General features: G+C 43.9%; 1 protein-coding gene across 3 annotated transcripts; it reads left to right on the forward strand.

Moving 5' to 3' along the window:
• Window positions 1-67: 67 nt before the first annotated feature.
• On the forward strand, window positions 68-25,800 carry RHOA (ras homolog family member A). Of its 3 annotated transcripts, none has more exons than XM_030501388.1 (5): window positions 68-296; window positions 17,840-17,997; window positions 20,814-20,934; window positions 23,428-23,558; window positions 24,534-25,800. In XM_030501388.1, exons 2-5 carry the CDS (start codon window positions 17,842-17,844, stop codon window positions 24,705-24,707), a joined length of 582 nt encoding a protein of 193 aa, XP_030357248.1. In that variant the 5' UTR covers window positions 68-296; window positions 17,840-17,841; the 3' UTR covers window positions 24,708-25,800. The 3 variants fall into 3 exon arrangements, with proteins under 3 accessions (XP_030357248.1, XP_030357249.1, XP_030357250.1); XM_030501389.1 differs by having other exon boundaries at window positions 133-327; XM_030501390.1 differs by lacking the exon at window positions 68-296 and adding an exon at window positions 414-1,180.
• Window positions 25,801-26,398: the final 598 nt, after the last annotated feature.

Raw genomic sequence — 26,398 nt, forward strand, 5'->3', positions numbered from 1 at the left:
GCGTAAATAGCACCGGGGCTTTTATAGCGCCCTTTCCCGGCAACCCCCGCGCCCGGCCACGCTGATTGGCTCGCCGGGGGCGCGCGCGCGCGCGCGGATGCGTGCGCGCGGGCTGTGGGCGGGCGGTGCCGGGCGGGGCCGGTCAGAGGGAGCGCAGCGCAGCGCAGCGCCGCGCCGCGTCGGGCCGGGCCGGTGAGCGCGCACGCCCCCGCCCCGCCCGTTTCCGTTCGCCGCTGCTCGAGCTCGGGCCTGTGGAGCAGGAAGCGGCGGGAGCGAGACCCAGCGCTAGGCCGCAGGTACCGGGGAGGGCTCTTCGCCGACCGGGGGGGTGGGTAGTGGGAGGGAGGCAGCTCGCCGGCTTTCTCCCCCTCTCTTCGTGGCGTCGCCGCCGCCGCCGCCGCCGGGTGGGGCCCGCCCGCCCCCGCGTGGGGCCCGCCCGCCCCCGCCGGGATCCCGCGCCGTGGCCTCTGGGCGGAGGCGGTCGGGCCGGCCGAAGCTTTCGCCGCCGCGTCCGGGCGGCATCGCGCGCACAAAAGCGGAGGGCGTGTGCGGCGGCCCGGCTGCCCCACGAGAGCCCCCAAGTTTCCGGGGCCGGTAACGGGGCCTTTTCCGGGCGGCGGGAGCGGGGGAGGGGAGGGGAGGGCGGGCCGGGGCGCGGCCCCGCAGGCTCCCTCCGGCTGGAGCCGCCTGTGCCGCGGCGGGGACCGCGCTCGGTGTGGAGGCGGCGGCAGCTGCCGTCCCCGCGCGGCCGCGGGTGTGACACGAGCGGGCACCGGGCGGTGGGGGTGACCCGGCTGACTGGCAGCTTGTTGTGGTGACGTCAGCCGCGCGCGCGGGAGCCGGGCCGCGGCGCTGAGCTCCTGCGGAAGCAGCTCCCGGCGCTGGTAACGTCCGAGCCGCGAGCGGGGCAGAAACTGCCCTTGGGAGCGCGGCCCGAAACTTCTCATTCTGTTGGGTTTTACCGGTGCGGCCTTCTCGGGCCGGGGCCGCGCGGACCGGCGGTGTAGCAGAGAGCGCGGGTTTGGTTTAAAACGAACTCTTAAGCGCGATCGGCACCGTGTGGCCCAGCAGCCCCTACCTTAGACTGAAAATTACCCAGCTTTGATTTACACAGTACCTAAAGCTTCTTTGCCGGGAAGCCCATTCCGTCTGCGGTGAGAGGAACCTCGAGACTACTTCGGTAAAAAACTAAAAAAAACTTATTATGGAGGTGTACAGAGGCTCAGGACAGTGTTGTCCCCAGTCAGATGATGCCTTAACTGCTCTGATATCCCTTTAAGTTTCTCTGTGAGGTGTCTGGAACGGGGAGTTGTTTGTTTTTAGTTGCTGCCTCATATCCAGCTTTTGTTTCTGTCCCGCTGCAGTTCACCTGTTTGGTGCAGGGAGCCCTTGGTCAGCAGTGGGTCCCACCCACTCTGTGTGTGGTGCAGGGTTCAGAGGAGACTAAATCCTGGGACCTACCTAGGGAATGTTAGGTTTGTTGTTGCGTTTTCCCCACCCAGAGCTTAGGCTAGGTAACAGTTCTGCTGTCTGTGCAATTTTTAAATAGTGTGCTGCTAGCTCAGAAATCCCAAAATATTAGTTTTATGTGTCCTAAATGTTGTATGTGACTCAAAGTATTGGATTTTCCAGTGGCTTTATTTGGGGATTTTTTTCAGTAGGGAAACATGGAGTCTCTCCCTCCCTGAAAAAGATAATTTGTGAAAATATTTACTTTTATGTTGAAGGCTCTTCTAATACATTGGTGTGCCTTCCTCCTGTCCTGTCCTTACCCAGGTCTCCAGCCACACAGCACTAGTATTTCTGTTTCGCATCTGCAGACTAATTCTGGCTCTGATTTGGACCAAGATTGCATGTTTAAAAAAAGAAAAATTGCCATTAGCCTTATTTCATTTTAATTAGTTCACTGGAATGTTTCACAGCCTATTCAGCATAAATGCTTGACGTAAATGAATTGTAATGGGTGATTTGTATAATTTAACACTAAAATACATGGGGTTTTAAAAAATAATTTCTCAAGACATGAGTATACCTTCACACAAGGGGCAAAAGAAATGTGGTCACAGAGCTAAGCTGAGCAGCTCCTGTGTTATCCCTCATAGTTCATCGAACTCCAGCTCTGGCCCAGTGCCACAGCAGTTGAGCGCCAGAGGCGGGGAGTTCTCTGAGCCAGGAATTGACAGTAAAAACATCCTAAATGATCTTAACTGCCACCAGGATGTGGGACCAGCGATGGCTCTTCAGATAAGTAAATTCCAAATAAAAACAATTTGATAGTTTGAGGGCAGCTTGGAAATATCATTGTCTGCCCTCTTTTTCTTTTTTTTTTTTAACGGTAACTCTTATTTTTCCTACTTTTTACACTTCAGCTTTTTCTCTCGATGTGTTTACGTTGTCCTGAACCCTTTCTGTGGTCCACTCCACCCTAGAAATTTCTGACCTTGGCTGCTGCCTTCTCACTAGCCTGTTGTATCTCCGTCTTCACTCTCTCTGCAACATTTTATTCCCTGCTGCTATGATATCATTAGGTTCTTTCCAAGTCTTCACACAGACTTCTGCCTTTTATACTAACCTCTAATCTGGCCTGTGTTATTCCACATATATGTAATCTGTCCTGTACTGCTCTGTTGTCTTATGATTTGTCTTCAAATGCAGTTTAACTAATGTGGAGGAAAAGTTTAGTTGGTGAGTTTGAGGAAGTTAGCATGTCAGTGAAGGCTTGCCAGCATGCCCTTTAAATCTGAAATTGATCTGTGATGAGTCTGTCCTAGTAAACATGTAATAAGGGTGAAACCCCATAATACAGGGCAGTGCTGTACAAAATAAATGCACCAAATGGCAACAGCCGTCACTCCCAGAGTACAGCTATGCAAATGCACACACCTGAATGCACGATGAAAATCCTCCGCTGCTTGCCTGATGGTGTGATTCCTCTCTTGCAACACTGGATTCTGGATAAATAGCGAGGTAGCTGAGTAGGAAGAGGTAGTTGCTCATTACTTTGGGGATCATCTCAAAGATAAGCACAAATATCCCCAAAGACTGCCTCTGATTAGTTTATTGTTGCTTTAAGCCATATTAAACCACTGTTAGGTGTCCAGATGCCTTCTGGCCTCGATGTGATCTCTGTTCTTGCCTCATTCTGAAGTGTGAACAAAAGCATAATTGGAGTTAATGGAGCAACTCTGATCTGTCCATGCTCTCTTCTGTCCTTCTCCTGTCACCATGTTTTCACTTGAGAATGGCATTTGAGACAGTAAAAGAACTGAGATATCCATAAACTACCTTTTAATGGAGATATTTGCCATCCCCTGTTGTGTACACGCAGCTGACAGCCAGTCCTTCCTAAGCGAATCATCTAATTAAACTCACCAGAACAAGGTTCACTGTCCTTCTCTGACCAGCCTTCATGACCAAGGTCCCTAGCAGAAGGAACAGATGGAGAGCCACTGGTATACTGAGTGATACTGGGCAGTACACCCACTAGGAATATGAGGTCTTTCTTTCCTCAAGCTCTGACAGTTGTGGGGTTTTTGTTTGCTTCCTTTTTTATTGTTGATTTAATCAGAAGTGGGGATGAATTCAATCTTTCTGCTCAGTTAGTTTGCAGTGTTTTGCAACAAGAAGTAGTTCTGTCTCACCTGACCGTGTATTGACTGATTGAACTGTGGCATTTGGAGCAGATCACTAGTGTGAATGTGTATAAAGTGATTCATCATCATCATCACAGTTTTAAGGAAGGTCGTCTTTGTGTATGTCTGTGGTTTGAACGAACTATCAGCTCTGCAAATACCAGTTATCTCTGTTTGCATTCTTTGCTAACATTTCATTTTTCTTTCGTTTTACACCTGGAGGCTCTTTATTCTTCACTTTCTATCTGCTCTGTTAAAATTGTGTGAGATGAGAAGGCATCTTAGAGTAGGATCTTGACTTGGTACTGGCAGAGTGAATTGGCTCATTTTTGACCCTTAGTCCAAAAGCTGTTTGGAAAGGCTGGATTCCATGTAAACCGCAGCAGAGCCAGGCTTCTGCGCTTGAAACTGGAAATGTTGTTGGGAAGATTTTAAATTATACTGCGGAATGTTGACAGATGAGAATGAGCGTGCAGTTTGGGATAAAGAAAGTATTAGAAATAAGAATACAGCCTTCAGAAAGTTCAAGCCATGAAGTTGACCAGAAGAGTAAATAAGAATGTGAGCTCTGGCAAGTCAAATGAAAAATACAGTGACCCACCAGAACAACTCTGAGCAACTTCATACTAATAGAGAAAAATAATATATGTATTATTTTTGAAGTACATCAGAAGCCAGAAAGGTGCTGGAGTCTGGAGGGCCAATAGATGATGAAAAAGTGAAAAAAATACTTGGTGATGAAGCCATCAATAGGAAGTTTAGAGACTTATGTACATTCCTGTTGACTGTGGAGAAGTCCAAGGAGGTTCCTATGCCAGAAATTCTCTTTATGTGGAACAGCGCTCATTGGAAGATCTGTCTCTGCTTGGAGTGTCAGCAAAGAAATTTTTAGAGCAAAGTGGTAAATACAGTTACAAAATGCCAGGACCAGCTGATGCTTGCCCTGGGGTTCCAAAGGAAACTCAGGCCTGAAGTGACTGAGTTGTTAATGACGCTGTGTAACTCCTTAGTACCTTGAAGCCAGAGAAAGAAAAGATGGCTTTACATGGTAGCAGTTCTTAGTGATGGTTCAGCAGGATATCACAGAGTTCAATGCTTAAAAAATCAATTATTAAAAAAAAAAAAAGAGTAACCAGATGGTCTGACAGCTTACCATGGGAGAAGGTCAGTGTGGCTTCTGCAAAGGAAATGGTGCTGCTTAAATCTACTGGAAATTTTGAATGACTCGACAAGCACAGAGAAGGGAAATTTGGGACAAGAGAAGAATAGGGATATGTGTTACACCTATGTTGTTCAGCATACTCATAAATGATCTGTTGAGAAAGGTATGAAGTAGTAAAGGAAGAAAAAACAAGAGCTTGCAGCTCATCCTTCTGACACTGAAGTACAGGCAGTCAAATGTCAGATGAATTTGTTCATCTGATAAATACAAAGTTGGAGAAAAAAAAATAATCTTTGTTTATGCGCCAATGGGGTGAAAGCCAATTATTGCTACTGAAGAGGAAGAGCTTGTCTTTATTCTGTGAAAATGTGAGTTTAATACTCAACAGTGCTCATATGAGCATGTGTGCGGGGCTTTGGGGAAAGGAGTAAAGAAGAAAACAGGGTAGCAGCACAGCTCTCAGTTCTGAGCATGCTGATTACTGTGGTTTTGTGTGAAGGAAGATGGCCTTTGAGATACAAGGCAACTAGAAAAGCAAAGAATAGGTTGAGAAGAATGATCAGGGATAAGAAATTGATTTCATACAAGGGATGCTTAAAAAGATTTGAACCCTTAAGCTTGGCAAAGATGTGACTGAACAGAGTCTGGTCTAGGTCAAAACCAATGGTGCTGCTCCAGCAGTCTGTATTGAGACTGCAGAATGCAGCACCACAAAGTGCTTTGAATGACAATGATTTACATGGCTTCAGAATCAAACAGATGAAATCACAGAAGTAAATGCTATCAAATGGGCTGTTGATCACAAAGATTAAAAAAGCTAAGAATACCCCCAAGCTGGAAACTAAGAAAATACACTTGCAGAGGTATCACTGCATTTGCTCCTTCTTTTACTCTGTCTTAATCATCTGAGGTACCTGCATGTGTCAGGTAGGGTACTGGACTTGATGGGTGTTTGACCTGAACAAGTACAACCTCAGCAGATGTCTTGTGGTGCGAGGAGGACCCACAGGTGAGAGTGTCAGCTATGGGTACAAAAAGATGGTTGTCTGATACAGTTAGTGTTCTCTGGTCCATACATGCTTCTGCTGCCAGCTACGGGACAGCAGTGGGTGCCTAAAGACGGAGTCTTCTCACCCAAGGAGAACCTGTATTGTTCAGCATGTGGGTGCTCCACATCCCTTTTGACATGCTGGAGTTGTCTGGGAAGAGAGAATACCAAGAAAAACTGGCACAAATACAAAGTCTTTTGCAGATTGCATGAGTGGAGATCTGCAGATCTACTATAATTACCTCAATATTAAGCCCTAATCTCATTTTGTGCAAAGTAATCTTGGGACTTGGTATTGCATAAGAGAAGTGCTCTTTTAAGTCATCGTACCTACAGATAACACAGATCTAGTTGGTAGGGGCAAAGTCACAGGGGTGTTAAGTGAGGCCAGAAGGACAGCAATGGTAGCCCCAGAGCCTGAGGACAAAACACTGCTTTCTGCCCATGTAGTTCCAGCTTTGCCTTCAGCCTTGGAGAGCCTTGTCATGGCAGAATAGGGCAGGGGACAAATGCTGGATTTAGTCTTCCCTGGGTTCTGAAATTGTTATAATTTCCTAATTCTATAGAAATAGGGAGGTGAACAGCACAGGGGTGAACTTTGCAGATAGTCAAGAACAAAGAAAAACTTGTAGTAGACAGGAGGACCTTGCTAAGTTTGGTGTTTGCAAAACAGGATGCATGGTGACAATGTTAAGACAATTTTGCTTGCACATATTGCTATTTTAGTTTCTAACAATTTTGGCTTAAACAGGCCTAAAAATTATGTTTCAGGAACCTCCTTTTGCAATATTTTCCCCCAATCAAGCATTGAAAGCAAATTCAATAACTTGGAAAGGAAATGAAGGCATCTGTTTTGTTTGCACTTAAAAACAATGCAAGAAAGCCTTACAGATAAAATAGGAGGAAAGCTGAAACTGAAAGTAGAAAATACAAACCAGAAGCTTAAAAGCATGAAATGTAACTGGGAGAGAAAGGGGGCTCAAAGAGACTTAAAAAGTTGAAATGTTGGAGGAGCAGCAACACCTTGCTGTGTGCCCTGCCTGCCTCTGCTTTGAACCTGGCTCATCCAGAGTGCCCTTGTCCCAGTTTTAAAGACTGAACGCTCAGGTCCCAGCTTTTCTCACCACTGCTTAGGCTCTTGGAGAAGTGTCTATAGTAATTTTCTTCCTTGGTTGGTCACTTCCAGATTGTCCTTTTTCTAGTTCAGTCATAGTTGTTCTTCATATGGAGGCCGTTCTATGATTTAATCATCCATGTTGCCCTGTTCTGAGTCATTTCCAGTTTCTTTATAACCTCTTGACATGAGGAGGATCACAACTGCAGAGCGATGCAGGTGTGCTTGTGGATTCCTACATCAGTTCAATGATTTCTGGTTAGTTCATTTTTTCGTAGTGCTTAATAATGGAATTTAAATTTTTTTTTTTTTTTTTTTAGCTCTTCAGAGTGTTGAGCTTTTCTTTTATAGGAATTAACGATGTAATCCTAAAATACTGCTCTTGAGCAGCAGTGATCAGCTCCCAGACCATCATTTCTCATAGAAAGTTGAATCTGGTTTTTACCTTGTGTATCTCTTCACGTTTATCTATTTCAAATGTTAGTGCTTCGACACGGTGTCTATTAAGGTTCTGAAATTCATCACAGTAAGTCCTTGCCTTTATTACCTGGACATCTTGGCATCATCAGTAAATTTTGTTGTATTGCTATTTTTCCTGGCTTTTTCAGGTCATTTAGGAATGTTGAGCTGTTCAGGTTCAATTGATGGTCTTCTGTGAGAGCTGAGCATTTCGTTCCGTCTGGGTTCCCCATCTTTCAGCAGTTACTTATCTGTTCACAGGGAACTTCCCTGTGATCAGGTGTCTTGATTATCTCTTTAAATGAAATTAAAAAGGTTGAATTATATTGCATGCCTTATGTGACCAGACTTGGTAACTGACACCTCTGATTTGATATATCTAAGTTCTGAAGATCTTTGGCCTGAGAATGGAGGGGGGTTATGGATCTCTTTTTTTTTTTTTCCCAGAAAGCTCTTTACATTCTGCAGCAGTTTAAGGAGTTTGAAAGAATGCGAATATGTAGTAATAACAAAAAGAAGCAGGACAACCTTAATGATGATAATCCCATCAGACTAAGGCATCAATCCTAGGTACAATAATGGAATAAGTAACAAAGTGTTCAGGAAAGAATTACATCAACATCACTCAGCCTGGACCGGGGGAAACAGAAACAGTTATCATTCATTGTTTCAGTTTGGTTCTTAAGCAGAGGTGTTCATCTCAGCCTTCAGTTAGCACTTGACAGTAATTGCATGTCAATTAGAAATGAAGCCAGTACAAAATCAATATGGTTCATATTAAATGTAGTAGAAAGAGGACAGCTTTAAAAGGCGAGTGGAAGCTCAAATGAATCTGTGTCTAGTGAGAACATGGGCTGTATTTCTTACCCATGACCTGAAGGAAACGCAAAATACCAGTATGAAGAAATTGGCAGAGGCCATATAAATGAGGAACTGACAAAGAAACCCTCTGCTAATGCAGAAAATATAATTGCTGGCCTGAGACCATTCAGGGGCTCTGTTATCACCTGCTTTAAAGGCAAGATAGTCTGCACTTGAGTTAAGGCAAGGAGTGAAACTGTACGAGGGAATGACCGAGCTGCAGCTTGTTTGCACTTGAAACACTGCTCAGGGTGTGGCTCAATGGATATAACAGCACAGCTTTGTCAAAACCCTCTGGGCTTCAGCTCCTGGGGCCAGAGTTGTTTGCTCCAGCCCTGGTGCATTTGGGGCTGTGCCTGGATGATGTGGGATGGGAAGGTACACACTGCTGTGCTGCTGGGCTTCCAAGGGCCCTTCCTGGCTGAAGCATTTCACCGTGACACCTCTACCACTTTGTTACTCCTTATGCTAGGAGCAGCCAGCTGATAGATCACCCAGCTGCTACTGTCAAAGGTGTAAAGGTATTAAAAGCCAAAACAGATCTATGCTAAGATGCTACAGTCTGGAAAGTCTTGCTGCATGAGCAGCAGAAAGAGGGTGAGTGAGGTAAACTGTTTGCTCTCTTTTCATTTTGGAATTAGAAGGCAGTAAAACAAACTAATAGGGACAATCTTAAATTTGAAGGAAGTGGCTTTACACACAATGTGTAAATAAGCTGTGGGAACTCCCTGCAACAGGATATTGTAAGCGCTGGAAGTTTACTGGGTTCAAAGGGCGTCTGGACAAGCTCATGGAAGAGAAATCTGTTTGAGGTTACCAAATTCATGGGAACCACATCTGACCCAAGAAGCTCCTGAGCTGAAAATGGTTGGAGGCTGGAGAGCATGGAGGGAGAAGCTTGTCATTCCTTTTTCCTCTTCTGCTTCTCTGTAGGAATCCACTCCTAAGCTGATCCTAAATGTCAGGCGCTGAGGTGGAGAGACCTCAGTCCCAAGGCAATATACTCATTTTTATATGTGTGTAGACCTGTAATAAAGGGTGGTCTGTGAGTCTCTAGATGTAGGAAATATAAGTTTAGCTGCAGGTACAAGTTGGTTCCCTCGTTGGTGTCTGTGCTGGAGCTGCTTGTGGGACACAGTACAGGTGTAGAGGGTTGCACAGGTCGTGGCTCGGGCATTTAACAAAAGGTAGTTTGTGTGTTCTGGGAGTGCTTGGTCGTGCTGAGGCATCGTGCCTGTAAAGCTCAGGTGGGTGGGCTGAGCAGGGGAGGAGAACAAAGCAAAATGGTTTGATCTTTCCTGTGGTGGTTAGAAATCAAGAAAATATATCAGAATCCAAAGCCATTTTCTTCTCAGAGACAGATGAATCGTATGATACAGGATTTATCCTGAGGAGGAAAGCAAGGGCGGAGGCTGCAATTTGATATGATGAATCCAGCTTTGAGACTTCACATGGTATCTCAGATTAGACTTACTCTGTCCACATGACAGCCAACATGGATCTAGCACTGGCTGCCCATTCGGGTGTCCTCAGGAACTTTGCACTGGCGGCTTTATCCTGGAGGAGAAATCTCCTGCCCTCTCCCATCCAGCATAGAGGCAGCATAAACAACACAGCGTGTGCTTGATTGAAATGCATTAGTGCCCATGCCTATTAAAAACTGGTTTTGTACTTTTCGATAACACATCAGTCATTAAGGGTTCACTGGGACTGGCAACCAGTGTTAAGACCTAATGCTGTTAAGCTGCCCCTGCTCCCCGTTCTGGTGATGTGGTATAAAGAGGCTTGAGCTGCTTATTTGTGGAGTTAGCTGAGACCTGGTGAGGTTTATGAGCTGGGGTTATAACACAGCTATACTGCTCCCAGGTTAAAGCTGCTCTGGAAATGTACAGCTATGTTTGCAAAGCAATTTTTCCAAACTAGTAAAACTTGCCAGGCTTGAGCATGGTTAACACACAGTCAGAATAAACTGCTAGCAGAAAGCTGAATGCCCATCTCTCCCTGTCCAGGGACCTTCCTGAAGGACCTATGACCCATGTCCAGTATTTTAATCCTGTTGGATACTGTGTTGACCTTCTGTATCAGTTTTTCTATTGTACTTCAGTCTTAGAACAGAACATTACTGTTTCTCTGTGGATTACATTCACTGCAATGTCAGTGGCCTGCCCTGTGCTCTGCCAGCTTTGGGAGTTTTTTTAAGTGTTAATTTCGTATGTAACCCTCCAAAAACCCCCAGCAGATAGCTTTTTCTTACCAACTGCTCCCACATAGCACCATAGTTAGAAATAGGTCTATCTTGCTGCAGTACTGTCAAACTGCTTTATGTGCTGGATGCTGCAAGGAATATAAATATAGTTGTTTCCCAAAGGCCTTGTTAGCAATGCTTTAAATAATGTGGCTTATCAGTTTGTGAATGCAAGTGTCCACAGGCAAGTGTGCACAGAATTCAGTACATTTCAGTTATTAAAATATGCTTTGTGACTGTCTCCTTTATAGCAGTGACTGCATTCTTAGTTTTAGTGCTTGTATTCCAGTAGCTTGTAATTGAACTGTATTTCTAGCCCAGTAATACTTGATTTCAGGTTGTACATTGTACCGAATGAGCATGACCACTCTGAGCATGGAGTTCATCTGGCTTTACTTTCGATGCAGCTGCACAGATGAGATCTATTCTGGATGTCTTCAGAAATAAAGACAATAAGTCAGTGGTCATTTGCAGCATGTTCTTCCAGGATCTTTTAGGAACCCCATAGCACAAGCATGGATTGTCTCTAACTCCTTTATGTGACTGAATCACCTTTTTCAGTTTTTAGGGTTTGGGGGGGTTTTTTTGTATGCTTATTGCAGTCCCAAGCCTGTTTGTTACCCATTTTGCAACTTCTGTAAGAGGTGAATTGGGCTCACGGTTTCCTTTACTTCACAACTATTGCTCTTTAAGAGCATGGCCATCCTGTATGAGTTATGTGGAAAACGATAGCATGATAGCACACATAGGCTTGCGTATGCTCAAATGAGCTTATTTAGGGTAGCATGAATAGCATTTCAACAGCAAGTGTTTCTGTCATTTGTTTGTACGTACTTTAGCTAATGAAAAGTGTAGTGGAGAATCCTGGATTCTGCTCTAGAGGAGAGTAGGTTTGAGCAGTTACATCCTTCTGCCATCTTCCTCCTGGCCTGTTTGCTCATCCCCTCCCTATTCTCTGCTGATGGTCTTTGGACTATTTCCCCCACCCAAATGCTCCATATTCAATCTGAGTTTCTTCACTGTATACAGCTGCCCTAAAAGCAGACCTATTTGTCTTTGGACGGATGTACTTTCTACTCCAAACTGGTTTGGTAGTTCTCAGTTTTGAGGCCAGACCTTGCTAAACAGTCAGAAGAAAGCTGTGGGGAAAGCCTGCTCATCTGTGTGCTCTTCATCACTGGAGTCTTTGAGGAAACTCATTCCTCTTCCCCCTCAAAACTTGGAACAAAAGTGAGTATATTTTAGCAGTAAATTCAGGTCCTGGTGCAGAGGCAGTTCTCCCCTGTGGTAGGTAGAGGGCAGGGCTTGACTGGTCGGGCTGGGGGACACTTGAGTAGGGTTTCATCTTCTGGTTCCTCAGCCTTGGCCTTTTCCTGCTGCTGGCCCAGGGCAGCGCTGGCTGAGTGAAGGAAGTGAGAAGGCTGCCAGGCTGTAACTCAGTCAATAGCAAACTGCTTAAGTACAGAGCAGGAGGAGATCTGCCCGTCTGACACAACAGGCAGCATGAAGTTGGTGGTAGTTGATTGGTATTGAAATTAAATCCAGCCAGGATGCCTATGTGATGGTAAAAGGCTGTTTTTCCCACCTTATTACTTTCTCCAGGATGAGATCCAGGGTGAGACAGGCAAACCTGGCATGTTTGTTACCAGTTTATCCAACTTCAGATATCCAAGTCAACAGCATGTCCACAATCCTCACTCGTGCTGTGTGGCCTTGGGATTTGCAGGAGAGGAGGCACTGGAAATGTTGTTTCTTGGAAAAATAAATAGCATGCTGAAGAGAAGAGGCAAATTCCATTGCAGTAAACAATAATACTTGGGGTAGGGGAGTACATTTAAAATGTGGGGGGAAAATATTTTCCCCATTTCTCGTTCTTCTGGAGTATTTTCTGAATTCTTTTAACAAGCAGAGCTTTATGCTGCATGAGTCTAGGCGCGTCACTGCACTTAGAAATAGCAGTCTCATGTAACAAGGATATTAGTGTGGCAACTCGGCAAACAGGAGCTCCTTGTGTTGTAACCTCCTGTGATGTTAGTGGGATTGAGTAAACGGTGGCTGAAGCTCTTGTAATACCTGTGAAAGGCATTGGCCTAGGTTGAGGAAATGTCATCATTGAATCTCTTCCATTTAGATGAGTCACTTGAGTCATGTTGTGAGAGTTTCCACTTTGAATCTAGCAGACTAGCTGGTTTTAAGAATCCTATAAATGCAGAGGTGGGAGGAGTGGTTCATTTAAGAGTAGGAAAAATTGCGGATCTGTCATCTTGCTGCAGAAGACAGCACAGATTCCCCTAGAAGATCACTGCAGCCATTCTGCTACACTAAGTGGGATAGAATATTCCTTGCTCAATGTTCTGCATGCATTGTCAGTGGTGCAGTTCCAGCAGCTTTCTGGATTTATTGGTCTCTCCCTGCTGTAAGCATTGCTTAAAAGGATGAATATGTGGTACTTGTGTTTTGTTACGGTGAGGTAGTAGTAGCTTGGATTTGGTCCATTTGTAATATCCTCTTAGGTAGTTTGTATAGTTGGCGGTTTTTACCTCTGAATGTAGACACACACTCACTGGTGTGCCACAGGTGACAGGCTGTGCTGCAGCTAATACTAACTTGAATGTAATGTAAGTACTGTACGTATTAAATGAAACTTCTTAGGCTAGCAAAGTGCTTTTGGATTCCCAAATCAAAAAGCAAATTTGGTCCAAATTTGATGTATTTCCAGGCTTCAGAACACTTGATTAAGTAAACCAGAGCATGCCAGAGTGCAGCAGAAAGACCTGACTGCTGTGAATGCTGTTAGTGTTGTCCTTGTGATATGCACCACTAAGCTGTAGCTCCATTCTAAGCAATCATATTTTTCCTCTATTTTACTACAGAGGTGTTGCTTCTCTGAGTATTTGCCTGACCTGCCAGTCCCTTCCAGCTCCGTGCTGGATAGGAATGTATTTATTTCAGCTAAAAATAATTAGCAAAAAGATGCTAATCTGTACACTGAATCCTCTAAATGAAGAAATTATTATTGTAAACATGCTAATGCATGGATTATGGGATGCTGTTGCTGTGGCCAGATATCTGCTAACATTTGAAGACTGGATATGGAGGTTTGGGGCATTGTAGCACTGCTGAATGGTTTCCATACACATGGAAATCTTCAGTGATACAGACAAGATGAATCTGTTGTAAGAAGAAAGCTGGGTGCAGGCTCAACAGCAGTGCTCCATCCTTGAACATCCACAGGTTGAATAGAAGTGAAGGATGTTGTTGTGGCAGCAGGTAAGGGTTCAGCCTCACCAGTAGAGAAGAAACTTCAAGTATCAGGGAGCTGTGAAGTTGTAACCACTAATGTCAGGAAGAAACAAGTGGTTGTGGTGTTTCATGACTTTCTTCTGTGGTGGATGGAGGGATCTATACAGTGATCAGACCTGACATCCCGAGGTGTCTATGTCTACCCAGCCTTTATATCTGAGCTGTTTCTGAAAATGTGTTGAGGTCCATAAACAAACTATCCTCAGCCTGTGCTGCATGCCCAGGGGAATGCTTGAATTAAGCAAATCAAAAGCAGCTCCTCGGGCTTTGGAGGCAAGCGAAACCTTCAAGGATGTAATTGGTGATCTCTGCATCCCCTGCTGAGTTTTATATAACACATTTCTTCCAAGGACATTATGCAGAAGGAATTCTTCTGTGGTAATGCTCTGGAAGTAAAAATATGAGAGTGCCATAGGCCACCAAGAAAAGGTAAGGTGGTTGAGGCCTTTTGTAGGTGTCCAGTAGGGTCCTCTAGAAGTTGGTGATGAGAGAATTTTTATTACCTAGATAGTCAATGTATTAGAGGGGGCTGTTCAGGAGGTGTGAGGTGTCCTGGAGACCATCCTGCAGACAAAAGACTGTGAGCTGGGGAGAGTCTCATGGGGTGAATCCTAAGCAGTGGGAAGGAAGTGGCTGAGCATACACTGCTGAAGGGCACCTGGGTTGACAGAGTGGTTTTCCATGTTGGGTACAAAGTCAACAGATCTCAGGAAAGATTCAGGCAGGGAGAGCTTCATGGTAGGCTTTTCTCAGGAAAAAGATATTGCAGAGATAAAATAAAGCTCTTGAAATATATACATAAATGAATAAATTCAAGGGTTTGGGTTTTGGGGGAGGGTCAGTTTTGTGGTGTTTTTTGGTGGGTGGTTTTTTGGGGTTTTTTTTGTTTTTTTTTTTTTTTTAGGAAAGAGTTTATAGAAAGCACTACTTTAATGGTACTGTTTGGGGTTTTTTTAAAGAATTGCAGTTTTCTTGTAGACCTTTGGCATAAGTATATAGAAGGCCAAAGAATAAAATGAGATTCAACTTGCAAGAAACGCTTAAAAAAATCTAGAGTGACAGATATGTTTAGGAAGAGTTGATCTGATAATCCACAGAAAAAGACAGTTATCCATAGATTATGCTGAAAAGGTCACCTACCCTTGGTGCTCTTGCAGGTAACACAAGTGACCAAGGGCCAGAGCCCCAGCCGCCAGCACAGAAAGGGGAAAGAGGAAGGATGCTAAAGAAGGACAGGTTATCCCATCCTGTCATCCACCTGCTTTGTCTCCTGTGTGGTTTCATCAGTGACCTAGATAATTATTATTAAAGTTGCATCTGAGAAAGGCTATGATTAAGGTGGAGGACAGAACTAGAACCTGAAGGTAGAATAGAACATCCATCAGAGGAAGGATAAATAAAAGCATGACCCTAGAATGTTCAGCTGGGTGAATAGAGGGCAACTCACTATGTGACTGTCCTAAGATAAAAGATCTGGGAGTTATCATGAATTAAAAGCTAAATGTATCAACAGTGTTGTCTTCTGGAGGGGGTGGGGAGGGAAAGACACTTCCAGTATGGAGTTTAAGCAACAGTTTATCCTGGAAGATCAATAAATAAATTAATCCTTCAGCTCTCGTTAATGTTCCTAGAGCCCTGGGTGAAATACTAGATTCAGCTTTTGGGCTCTGTGCTTTGGTAGATTTGTGCCAACTGGACTGTGCCCAGAAGGGAGCAACAGGAAAGTCTGTGAAATATGATTTACAGAGAAGGCTTGAATAAACTGGAATTGTTTTGCCTGAAGAGAAGACTAAATGAAAGTATGTACTCTCAACTGCACTAGGGAAGGGGAATAAACTATTCTCCTATGCCTGTGACAAATAGGATAAACAGTAACGGGCTTACATTACATCAGAAAAGGTTGAGAATACCCATTGGGGGAAATTTTCTCATAGTAAATATTGTAGAGCACAGGAGTTGACGGCTTCAGAGGTTTTGCAGGACTCAGCATTACAGTTTTGAAGGGCAGATTAGACAAAACTGACAGTAGGTAGAACTTGTAAGTAGTTGATCCTGACTTGGTACAGAGGACAGATGATTTCCAGGTCTGTAAAAATCAATTACCATTGCTAGAAAGTATTCAAACCCATCTAAAACCACTGAAAGAAAACCTTTTTAAAGCTTGGATCATTTTAAACCTTCCACAAATACAAAAATAACCCCAAATCCCTGAGGTAAGTAACTTGAATGTGTGCACATGTATATTCACAAGGTGAAGGAAGCTCACTTTAGAAATGGATTTGGATTACTTGAGCAGTTTTGTCTGACAAAGCTATGCTCTACAAGTCCTTGAACCCTTGCAGCTTGATGGGCTGAAATGGTCCTTCTCTGTTTGCACCTGGAGCCAGAAGTACAGAATCTCTGTAATTTCCACTATTTCTTCACCACCTAATAATACTAAAGTTGCTTTCAGATGGTTGGTTTTACCTTTTTATTTAATTTTGTAAGGCAAGAGAAGAGGTGGAAAGGAGAAAATGGGTTTTCTGTGTCTTAATTCTCTTCTATGCTTTTTTGAGCCCTTCTCCCCTTGCCTCCGGCTCCAGTTATCCTCATAGAGCTTTATACTGGGATTGTCATGGCAAAAGTTAACTCAGAAGGGTGATCCCTCCATGCTATTTTGGTCATGCAATAGTAGGTATTATGGTGGCATTGCTGTTTGCTCCATTTCCAGGAAGCTTCATGGGATGACTAAGCAGCTTCCCCTGGAGTGGTTTTATGTTATGGAGAAGAAAGTAGTTATGGTTCTGTCTTCATTCCAGTCTCTTCTAGCCAGGTCACTCCCTAAATCTCTGGCTTGTTCCTGCAGTGGTCACAAATAAATGCTTCGGGAAAAGAAAGAAGAGAGCAGGCACTTATGCTTCCCGAAGTACTCTCTAAGCCTCAAAGTCCTTTTGCTATGGAGATTTTCTAAGGCAGATGTGGTCTCTTCATTCTTTAACTCCCATAGGCAGCTTCTCCCATGTACTGGCGCAGTCCTCTTTAGCCCCATATAAGTTTCTTGTGTCCATAACATCCTCTTGTTGGAGTTCCCAAGGCCCATTGCCTTCTGGTGGGCTTGATCCCTTTTCTACTGTCTTTGTTACACACCCCTCACATTCCATTTGTGGGGAGTGATGATGAATGGGCCATCCCTGTCCATACTACTTGGGCACTTGTGACTGTAGAAATTTGCCAAATCCAGCACAATCATCTCCTCCAGCCCCACGCTGACTCCAGGCTTTCGTTAAACCTTTTCAAGCTTTCATACTGTCTTTCTGAGGCCAAAGTTGCATGTGAGCCAGCCATGGATTCTGCTACGATACACTGAACAGCAGATACCTGTGTGGAGCACCATGGTGGTGTCTCTCTCTGTGTCCCTCCTTTACTTAATGTAAGCTGGCAGCAGGCCGTATTAACCTGGTAACACCGATGTCCCGGAAAGCAGGCTGGGGAGTGGCATGTGGCCTTCCAAATCCTTTGCAGTGTAGTGGTTGTAATTTAAGGAACAGGCTGGTTACCTTGAGATCCTTCTGTTGGTGCTCTGACATGGCAGCATATGCTCCTCAATCCAGCTGACCAGCACTTTGTAATTAAGACAACTCAGCATGACAGGAAAATGTTACTGCCTTTTAATTGAAGCATCTCTTATTTGATTACCTAGAAGACACTTTTCAGAAGGTGCTCCTGGACAGTGCTGCTTGCTCACTTACTGTCTCGGGATGTTCCTGTCTCAACCTTTAGAATAGGTCAAGAAATGCCAAGCCAGGCTGGTCTACTCTGCTATTATTTTTGCACCCCGTGGTTCACCAGTGTGTTGACAAGTGCTGGGGAATGTTTCTCTCAGCAGGATGGGAATTTGAGCTCACGTGATTTCAGATACCTGTGTGAGTGTCTCTAATGGACATGTTGACCCAATTTAAAAGTTCTTATTAATTGAAGGTTTAGTGGTTCTTTATTATTAGCATCTCAGTTAATGAGTTGTCATTTTATTTTTCAGCTATGGCAGCCATTCGAAAAAAGCTGGTTATAGTGGGAGATGGTGCCTGTGGGAAGACCTGTCTGCTGATTGTGTTTAGCAAAGACCAGTTCCCTGAAGTGTATGTTCCCACCGTCTTTGAAAATTACGTAGCAGATATTGAAGTGGATGGAAAGCAGGTATGTGCACACTGCTGTGACAGCCAGAACGAGCTTGCCTTTATTCAGGATAGCATGCACATCTCCACTTCTTTAATAAGTGGCTAATGCAAATGTTTTGTGCTTATGTTGTAAGTATATTTTTAAATATTAAGCATGTTCCTGTGGAAAAACATACTGGCCTTGCTAGAACCTGCTCATATCCAGTGTCTGCTTCACAACCTATTTCTAACCTTATACAAGGCGAGATTCTAAAAAACATATAGTTTTAAATGTTGCAGTAGGTGGGAGGGGATGGAGAAATTCAAAGACATGCCTACGTGCTGAGGACATAGAGCTACCAGCCTTTGGAGTTGCGTAGTGGAGTCCCTGTTTTGATAGGGACCTGGTATTGTGATTAACAAAGACTAGTTCCTGGAGAGAGTCTATTTTCATACCAACTCCTGGCAACATGCCGGATCTTCTTCAGTACAGATGACTGACAGGCTTCAAAGGGATTTGATTTTTGTAGTGTACATCAGCATCATCTGTCCTACTCGTCTGAAGGAATGCAATTTTTAGCAGCCAAGCGTGCCCACAGCTCACTGAGCTTTGTTTTCAGTTGATACTTCAGTAAATTAACCATTAAAATACTTCATTCTAGTTTTAAATATTTTGAAAATCAGCTTTTCAATGTGTGTGACCTTTTGAGTCCTTTTGTTTCCCAAATAAGCAAACATGCCAGGCACCTGCTCTGAGGGGCAGCTTTCAGAAGGCTGCTCTCTGAACACAGGGTTGGTTGCCTTCTGCATTTATGTCACACAAGGGAGTTCGTGATGTGTAAAACTGTCACTTGCCAGGATACTCCGGAAGCACGCAAAGCACAAACTTTGCATCTTGAAAGCTCAACTATTTCCAAATCCTTTTAAGCAGCCATGGCGTGTGTCTGGTTTGTTACTGCAGGCACAGTGAGCTGACCTCAGTGCTATGGGTCCTCATGTTGAGTATGTGGCCGGTTCTGATGCTTACAGTGCTGAGCTCCCCTGTTTTGCCCCTTCCTGGGACGTGCGCCTTTGCTGTGGGCTCAGGCACAGTCAGAACATCGTCAGTCATTCTACTTCGGATGCAGTGATGTCGAAACTGCTCAGTTTCGATCCCGATATGAGCAAAACTTCTTTGAGCTAGTTTTGGGCTTATGTTAAAATTGATTTCCTGCTGTTACAGGCATGGATTATTTGTGGGTTTAGTCATGATAGTTCATGCCATTTGAGTCTAAAAAGAGCTTTTATCTCCTGTGATACAAATGGGTGAAATAAAATTTACTTTTGAGACTAGTATTAGAACATGTTTTCCCCCCAAGTGACAGCTTCTGCAGTTTCTATATTATATCTCAGACTCTAAGGTCTAGTGTTTAAAATATGTACAATATCCACTTCTCTCTCATCACTTACTCAAACTTCCTTATTCCCTTCTGCCTGAATCTCTGCATCTCTGCATGGGTGATCAGGCAGTTATGGCCTATCAGCTGTACGCAGCTGGTATCTAAACACAACTTGCATGGGCAGCTTGAGCAGAGCGTTTTCTGTGGTGGAAATGTCAGCTGATTTCTCTCTAATTAGAAGATATATTTTATCCAAGCACTTTGTCTTCAGAAAACTTGATTACAGAAGTTTGTAGGAGAGCAGTGCTTAAGACTCTACTGTTTAGCAGCCACTTAAATTCTCTTTTCCTAGAAAAGCGTCACCAGAAACGTTCAGAAGCCATGTGAAGACAAAATGGTGATGGTATGAGATGTGGGGGTTTAGGTAGAGCAAAGGAGCTGATTCCAGTGTCACCTGAGGGAACCTTCAACAGACATCTCTGTAAAAAATACAAACATTTGCTACAAAAGTCGTGTTTGCAAATCCAGAGGTGACTCTGAGAGAAGTATATCTGACTGAAATACAGGATAATTGTTTTGTATATGCATGTAACTAAGGCTTTGTTTTTCAAATTTAACCACAGTTTTATTGGACATCCAAGCTCACATTCGGGTTCCAGTTCTGTCTTTATCAGAGCTGCTGTGCACTTTCTTGCTGGAATTTTTGGATGTGAGAGTTTAAACAAGAAGCAGCCCACTCTGTGGCAAAGGCAGAGACACATCAGAGAACCTCAAGCAAGAGTATACCTGAAGAGCTTGATGATAGTTTTTTTAATTTCTTAGTTTAAACACTGGTTATTCCTTCTACAGTTTTAAACAATCCTACAGGGGTGTTTTCCCCTACCTCCACCATAAGCAGAAATATTGAGAACATCAGCTACTTTATTCAGTTCCTAGTAACGAGAAGCTTTACACACAAATCAGGTTTATTTCAAAGCAAATAGCGAGAGTAAATTTCTGTTGTGGTGGAGTTTTAGTGGTTTTGTGCACAAATAAGTACAATCTTGACATTTCTTAGTACAGGTTCCAGCTGTAAACCAATAGAAAATGTGCACAGTCCTAAGAAGTATATACTTAAGAGAGTCCAGTTTCACTGAAAACTGGTGTTTCTGGAATGCTTATCAGAGAGATTTCCAGCCGTTCAGAACAGATTCCCTTAGATTCTTCTGTCTTGCTTTTTTGCTGGTGGCTTTTGTGTCCTTTCAGAGAATGGACACTGGTCATGGATATAAAGAAAAGTCTCATAAGCTGCAATAAATTGATTTCTGGAGTTATGAAACATAAAATTTCTGACAGTTCCCCTGTCGAAGCAGTTTGTCTTGCAGTTTCCTCCTTTCAAGTGGCGTTGACTGAAATATTTTATCCATTTCTCTTTGCTTACTGGCTTCTGAATCAAAACTTCCCTGATCTGGCTAACTGCCTTATCTTCCTTCTGCAGGTTGAGTTGGCTCTGTGGGATACAGCAGGACAAGAAGACTATGATCGACTTAGACCGCTTTCTTATCCAGATACTGATGTTATACTTATGTGTTTTTCAATTGATAGTCCTGATAGTTTAGGTAAGTAGAGCACGAACTGAATCAGAACCACTTCTCTGTGTCACTGTATTCCCCTTGGAAATTGTCCTGTAAAATGTATTTTCATGTCTGTAATGCTTGAGAGCTCTCCTAGTTTCAGAATGTTATACTGGTTTGAACATCTAGTTTTCAGATGTTAAGATCTTAAAGGAACCTGTATTCTTCAAAAATGCTGAGTGGCATTTTGAAAGCCTCAGCAGCACACTGTTTACCCAGGGCTGTGCTGTGTCATTTGAGCAACACGTAGCAGGAAGGCAGCTCCCTGGCCTAGATCAGCAGCCCCAACTCAGCAATGTGGTCTGGCAGGCCAAGGCAGGGTGCTGGTGTGCTCATCCTATGGCAGATGCTGCCTGGGTGACCCCAAGGAAAGAGGAAGGCTGTAGTTCCACTCTGCTGTGTCTGGGAACCCTGCAAGTACATCAGGTGTCCACTGAGTGGCACGGCCCACACAAGTTTTAGTTAATTTTATGGTTTTTTGTGTTTGGGGTTTTTTTTAAGTTCTCCTTGGAATTGCAGGTTCTTAATACACTCAAGACCACACTATATCCACGGAAATAGAGCAACTTTCTACGTCTATGGGAAGGCTAGCTTTGTATTTTCATCCCATTCCCCTACCTCCCTCATTTATTCCAGAGAGATGGAAACACTCTGAGTTATTGGTCCCAAATAACCTGGGGGTTTTTGCTCTCTCCTTGGTGAGTTAAAAACATGGGCTTAGAAGTACACTGGAGGGGGCTCTCTCACTTGTGGAAATTAGCAGTGGCTGGAGATCTGGACTTTCCTAGTCAGCTTTACAGTGACTGACGTGTGCTTGTCATGGAGAAAAGAGAAGAGTTGCCTGATGTAAGATTTCTGAGCTCCAAAAACATGTTTCAAAAACCTGTGTATTAGATGATCTCTTCTGAAGACCAGAATCTTCACTGATTGATTTGTAAATCTGATGTGTAGATATCAATGTATTTGATCTTACAAAGACTTTCTGAAGAGGGTAAGGAGCAGGAGATAGAGATACTCTTATCTCTAAGACTCAATGTCTCTGGAACTTTGATTTCTGTCCTTTTAAAATGATAATTACTACATCTACTTCTTGACAGTGAGAGAGTTCTTATGAGAATGCAGTTACTGTTAAGGTAGATCTTTAGGCACATGGATTCTGTGTGTGTATATGACCAGCTGTACTTTGACAAGAAACTTCTGTACAGTGATTGACTGGTACTGATCTATCTTATGGATGAACCCTGCATCCTATAGTTGTCTTAGGAAGAAATAAGAATGAGACAAAAAGGATCCAGGAAGCACAGAAATGTCGTTAGTGGAAAGAGTAGTCCTGCACACAGCTACCACAGTGGCTGAAAAGTACCATTCCTGCAACAATTCACAGAGAGTTTGACTAAATGAGCAAACACAGTATTCCTTAAGATGTTACAGTGGTATTACAGACTGATTGGGGTAGTGTTTGATAACTGCGCTTTCTCGTTCCTTGCCTTGCCTCTGAAGGGCAGCAGCAGTTGAACAGGCAGTTGGGTGTGAAATAGTCTTTATAGAAAAACCATTGCTGGCTTGGTATCTGGAAGTCCTTCTCTCTCTCTTCACCACCTGATCCTGTGTTTAGAAACATCTTTCACTGTCTTTGCCCTCAGAACAACTGGAGGTTCAGTTGGCAGCAGTGCTGTGGTCCTGCCTGGGGTGGCTGCAAACAGCCACACACAAGATGTGAGCTGTGCTCACTTCCACTGCATGTGCTGCTCCCCTGGCTACTGGACAGCAAACTGACTGACTGCCCTGGGAACAAGATGGGTCACTGAACCCTGGAGGCAGGGAGACGGGGTTAATTAAGCCAAGTCTGATCCTGGGTGGTTTTTTCATCCCTCTCCTCCCTTCCTGCTTGCCATTATCAGGGCCTGTGTCCCTGGGGGCACTGGAGGGAGCAGTGATATGCCAAATGTGCTGCATCTAGAGGCAGGCACCCCCTGAGCACTCCAGATGCAGCTGCAGAACCGCTCTTGTGGCCATAGACAAAAACTGGCTTCAGAATGCTTGTCTTGGGGGTTCTTTCAAGCAAGAAAACAATGCCATAATAGTGAACGTCTCTTCAAAAGCTGAATGGAATTCCGTGAAGATAAAAAGGGGTTATGTATCATGCAGGTACATCCATCAGGGAATCTCAGATATCTGAGAGCTTCTGAAAGCAAAGCTGAATGTTTTGGGCTGTTCAGCACTTCTGCTACAGAGAAATCATGAAGGTTTTGCTTTCAAAAGCCCTTCAGTCTTCCATTTGCAGCTCCATTTAAAAAAACGTCATGCAGGGAAGTTCCGTCAGGAGGAAGTTTCTTGTATATGAGCAAATTCATTTGCTACAGATTTACAATAAAACTCTTCCCCAGAAGTGGGGGTTAGTACAGTCATACTTCTGTTTGGTTGGGGGGTATTATTTTATTTTATTCTATTTTATTCTATTTTATTTTTCTTTTTTAGAAAACATCCCAGAGAAGTGGACCCCGGAGGTGAAGCATTTCTGCCCCAACGTGCCTATCATCTTGGTAGGAAACAAGAAGGACCTGAGGAATGACGAACACACAAGACGAGAGCTGGCCAAAATGAAGCAGGCAGGTTCTTTTCCTTGCAATAAATGAAGGAAGTGTGTAGTGGTTGTGCCAGAGCATTAAATAGGCCTCCGTGGCTGGCTGCCAGCTTCCAGTGGTCTGCATAATGAACACTTACCACGACAGAAACCAGAAAGTAGATATTGCCTTTAATTGAGTGTTTCTTTTTTTCATATTTGGAGGTAAAACTTTTAGAAAAAAGGCATTCTAACCAATGCAAATGGCTATATTGGTCAGTTGCTCTCCATGCTGGAGACCTGCATCACTGAGGTAGAAAGGAATTCACTAGGAGACATCGACACCCCAAGTGTGTGAAGAACTCTCCCATGTAAAGAACAACTTGAGATGTGCATTATTTTGTATGTTCAGGATGTGAAAGGGAACAGTTTTATTGGTAGGTGTTCTGAGGTGATAACCACAGCTGCTGTAGCTCGTTCCTGAGCCCATCACTAGGTTTCATTTTCAGATCAAGTCTGAAGCCCCCAGACCAGGTTTGGGACTGCATATAATCTGCTCCATCCTGGAATGTTTGCTCCTGTTGCATACTTGTTTTTATACAAAGACTGAGGCATTAATTTGGGAATTTGTTCATAGGCTTTTGTGACAATTGTGGCAAAAAGTTGCATAAGTGTTTCCTCAGAAATAAGCAATTGTTTGCTCAAGTTTCAAAGAGCCTTGCAGCTCAGAGGTGTTAGAACACTGATGGTGTCCTCAGGCGCTGGGTGCAGTACACAAACACTCATCTGTGTAATCCAGGCTGAGGTGCACACTGCGTCTTGAGAAAATAAGCAAATTTTATTATAAATCTGCTTTTATTATTTAAAGGATCACTGTCGGGAGCAATTAATTACTAACTAACCAATTATATACATTTAATCCAGAAATGCCATTGTAGGGAAGCTGGGTGGGAAAGGGAAGACCGGTGCACGTTGGCGTGGCTTTGGCTTGTTCTCACCCATTGCTTTTGTGCTGTTACAGGAGCCTGTCAAACCCGAAGAAGGAAGAGATATGGCAAACCGCATCGGTGCTTTTGGGTATATGGAGTGTTCGGCAAAGACCAAAGACGGTGTGAGGGAGGTTTTTGAAATGGCCACTAGAGCTGCTTTGCAAGCCCGGCGTGGCAAGAAAAAGTCCGGGTGCCTTCTCTTATAAAGTGTGGCCAGAGGAAGATGGCCAAAGCAGCACCCTGCACTTGAGTAATTTTGAAGTGCTGTTTATTAATCTTAGTGTATGATTACTGGCCTTTTTCATTATCTATAATTTACTTAAGAGATTTAAAAATCGAGTCATCTTGCTACCAGTATTTAGAAGCCAACCATGATTTTTATAACAATCTGCATCAAATTCATCTGTGCACCCAAGGTTAACCTCAACATTCCTCTAACAAACCTTTTCTGCACTCACAGGATATGCCAGGCGCTAATTGAAGACAATTCTGTCTTTCTTCTCTCTAGAGAGAAAAAGCTGTCAACACAGAGGATTGGTCTGTAACTACTTTATAACTAACGTCCTATGCTAATTGAGTACAACAGTTACATGGCTGTTTGTGGAATCAAGTGTAGCTTCAGTGCTATCACATTTAGGAAGATCTGGTTTTCATGGCTCAGTGGTGTAAAACATTAGTTTGAAAATGTGATCACTCTGAAATGACCAAGTCCCATTCAGCTAAGGAAAAGTGAGGGTTCTGTGGTTTCATGTTAGTTACTTTTTAGCTACTGTGTAATTAGTGCCAGTTTAAATGTATGTTACCAAAAATAAATCTATTTACCCCAGCTTAGATGTAGTATTTTTTGTATAATTGGATTTCCTAATACTGTTACTTGTAACCTCTGCGTTAAGGTGTTATGGGTTTTTTAAGAAACTGTATTTGAAAATAAAGTCCGATGGAAAGCAGCTGATCCTCTTCCCCTGTTCATTTATAAGAGTCTGACCCATGTGAATGGTTTGAGTGGTCTGCACACCCAGGAGGAGTTTTTTCCATGACGTGCCGTAGGGATGAGAAAAGACAGCCTGCTCACACTCAAAGCTTCTGAACTGTTCAGTTGCCTTAAGTTCATTGCTGGACCCAGTTTCAAAACTAAAAAAGAAACAACAAGTGAAACTTTTTGTGTAAGTTTGGTTACCATGTAGTGATCAGACTCCTAACCTGTGAACTTCTTGCTGTTCTGCAGCCAACTAAACTCTTTCTGTATTTTCATTTTTCCAACAACTAATAGAATAAAGGCAGTTTTCTAAGCTCCCTGTATCCTGGTGTCTGTATTCCTCACTCTGGGTTTCTGGCCCAGCATCTGACAGCCTGAAGCAGAAGTACCATTTTTGATACAGCTGTGATAGGATTCCCTTAGCCATTGCAAGTGCTTTAATATTTATTTTTGTTTCCCAGCAAGTGATACCCACCTGTTGCTCACAGCTGCTCCCAAATGCAGGAGCAGAGCAGAGGTGGAATCCCTTGCCCTGCCTGGCATCTGCAGTGAGTGGCAAAGCTTCCCAGGAGCTGCTTTTGATACTCAAACCAGACCAGAGCACAGTGGTTGAGTTGCATTTGTCTGTCTGGAACATGGGAGTAGACAAGCAGGAGGAGGCTGTGGTGGGGGGAGCTGCAGCAGCAGGCGGTGGTAGGCAGCCTGCTGGTCTGTGCTGTCATATACCCCATGTGCCGCACTGGAGCATGTGTGAGGTGCTGTGCTCGGCAGCACATTTGCCATGCTGCTTTCATGAGGGACACCTTCAAGTGCTGCAGCAAAGGATGGGCTTGAGGTACTGGCCTGTGTGCTGGAGAGCAGATCGTGCTGCTCCTGGGTGAGAAGGGTAGGGAGCAGCAGCGTGCTCCTCCACGCTTGCAC

Source organism: Strigops habroptila, chromosome 11, assembly GCF_004027225.2.
Source record: "Strigops habroptila isolate Jane chromosome 11, bStrHab1.2.pri, whole genome shotgun sequence".
Lineage (NCBI taxonomy): Eukaryota > Metazoa > Chordata > Aves > Psittaciformes > Psittacidae > Strigops > Strigops habroptila.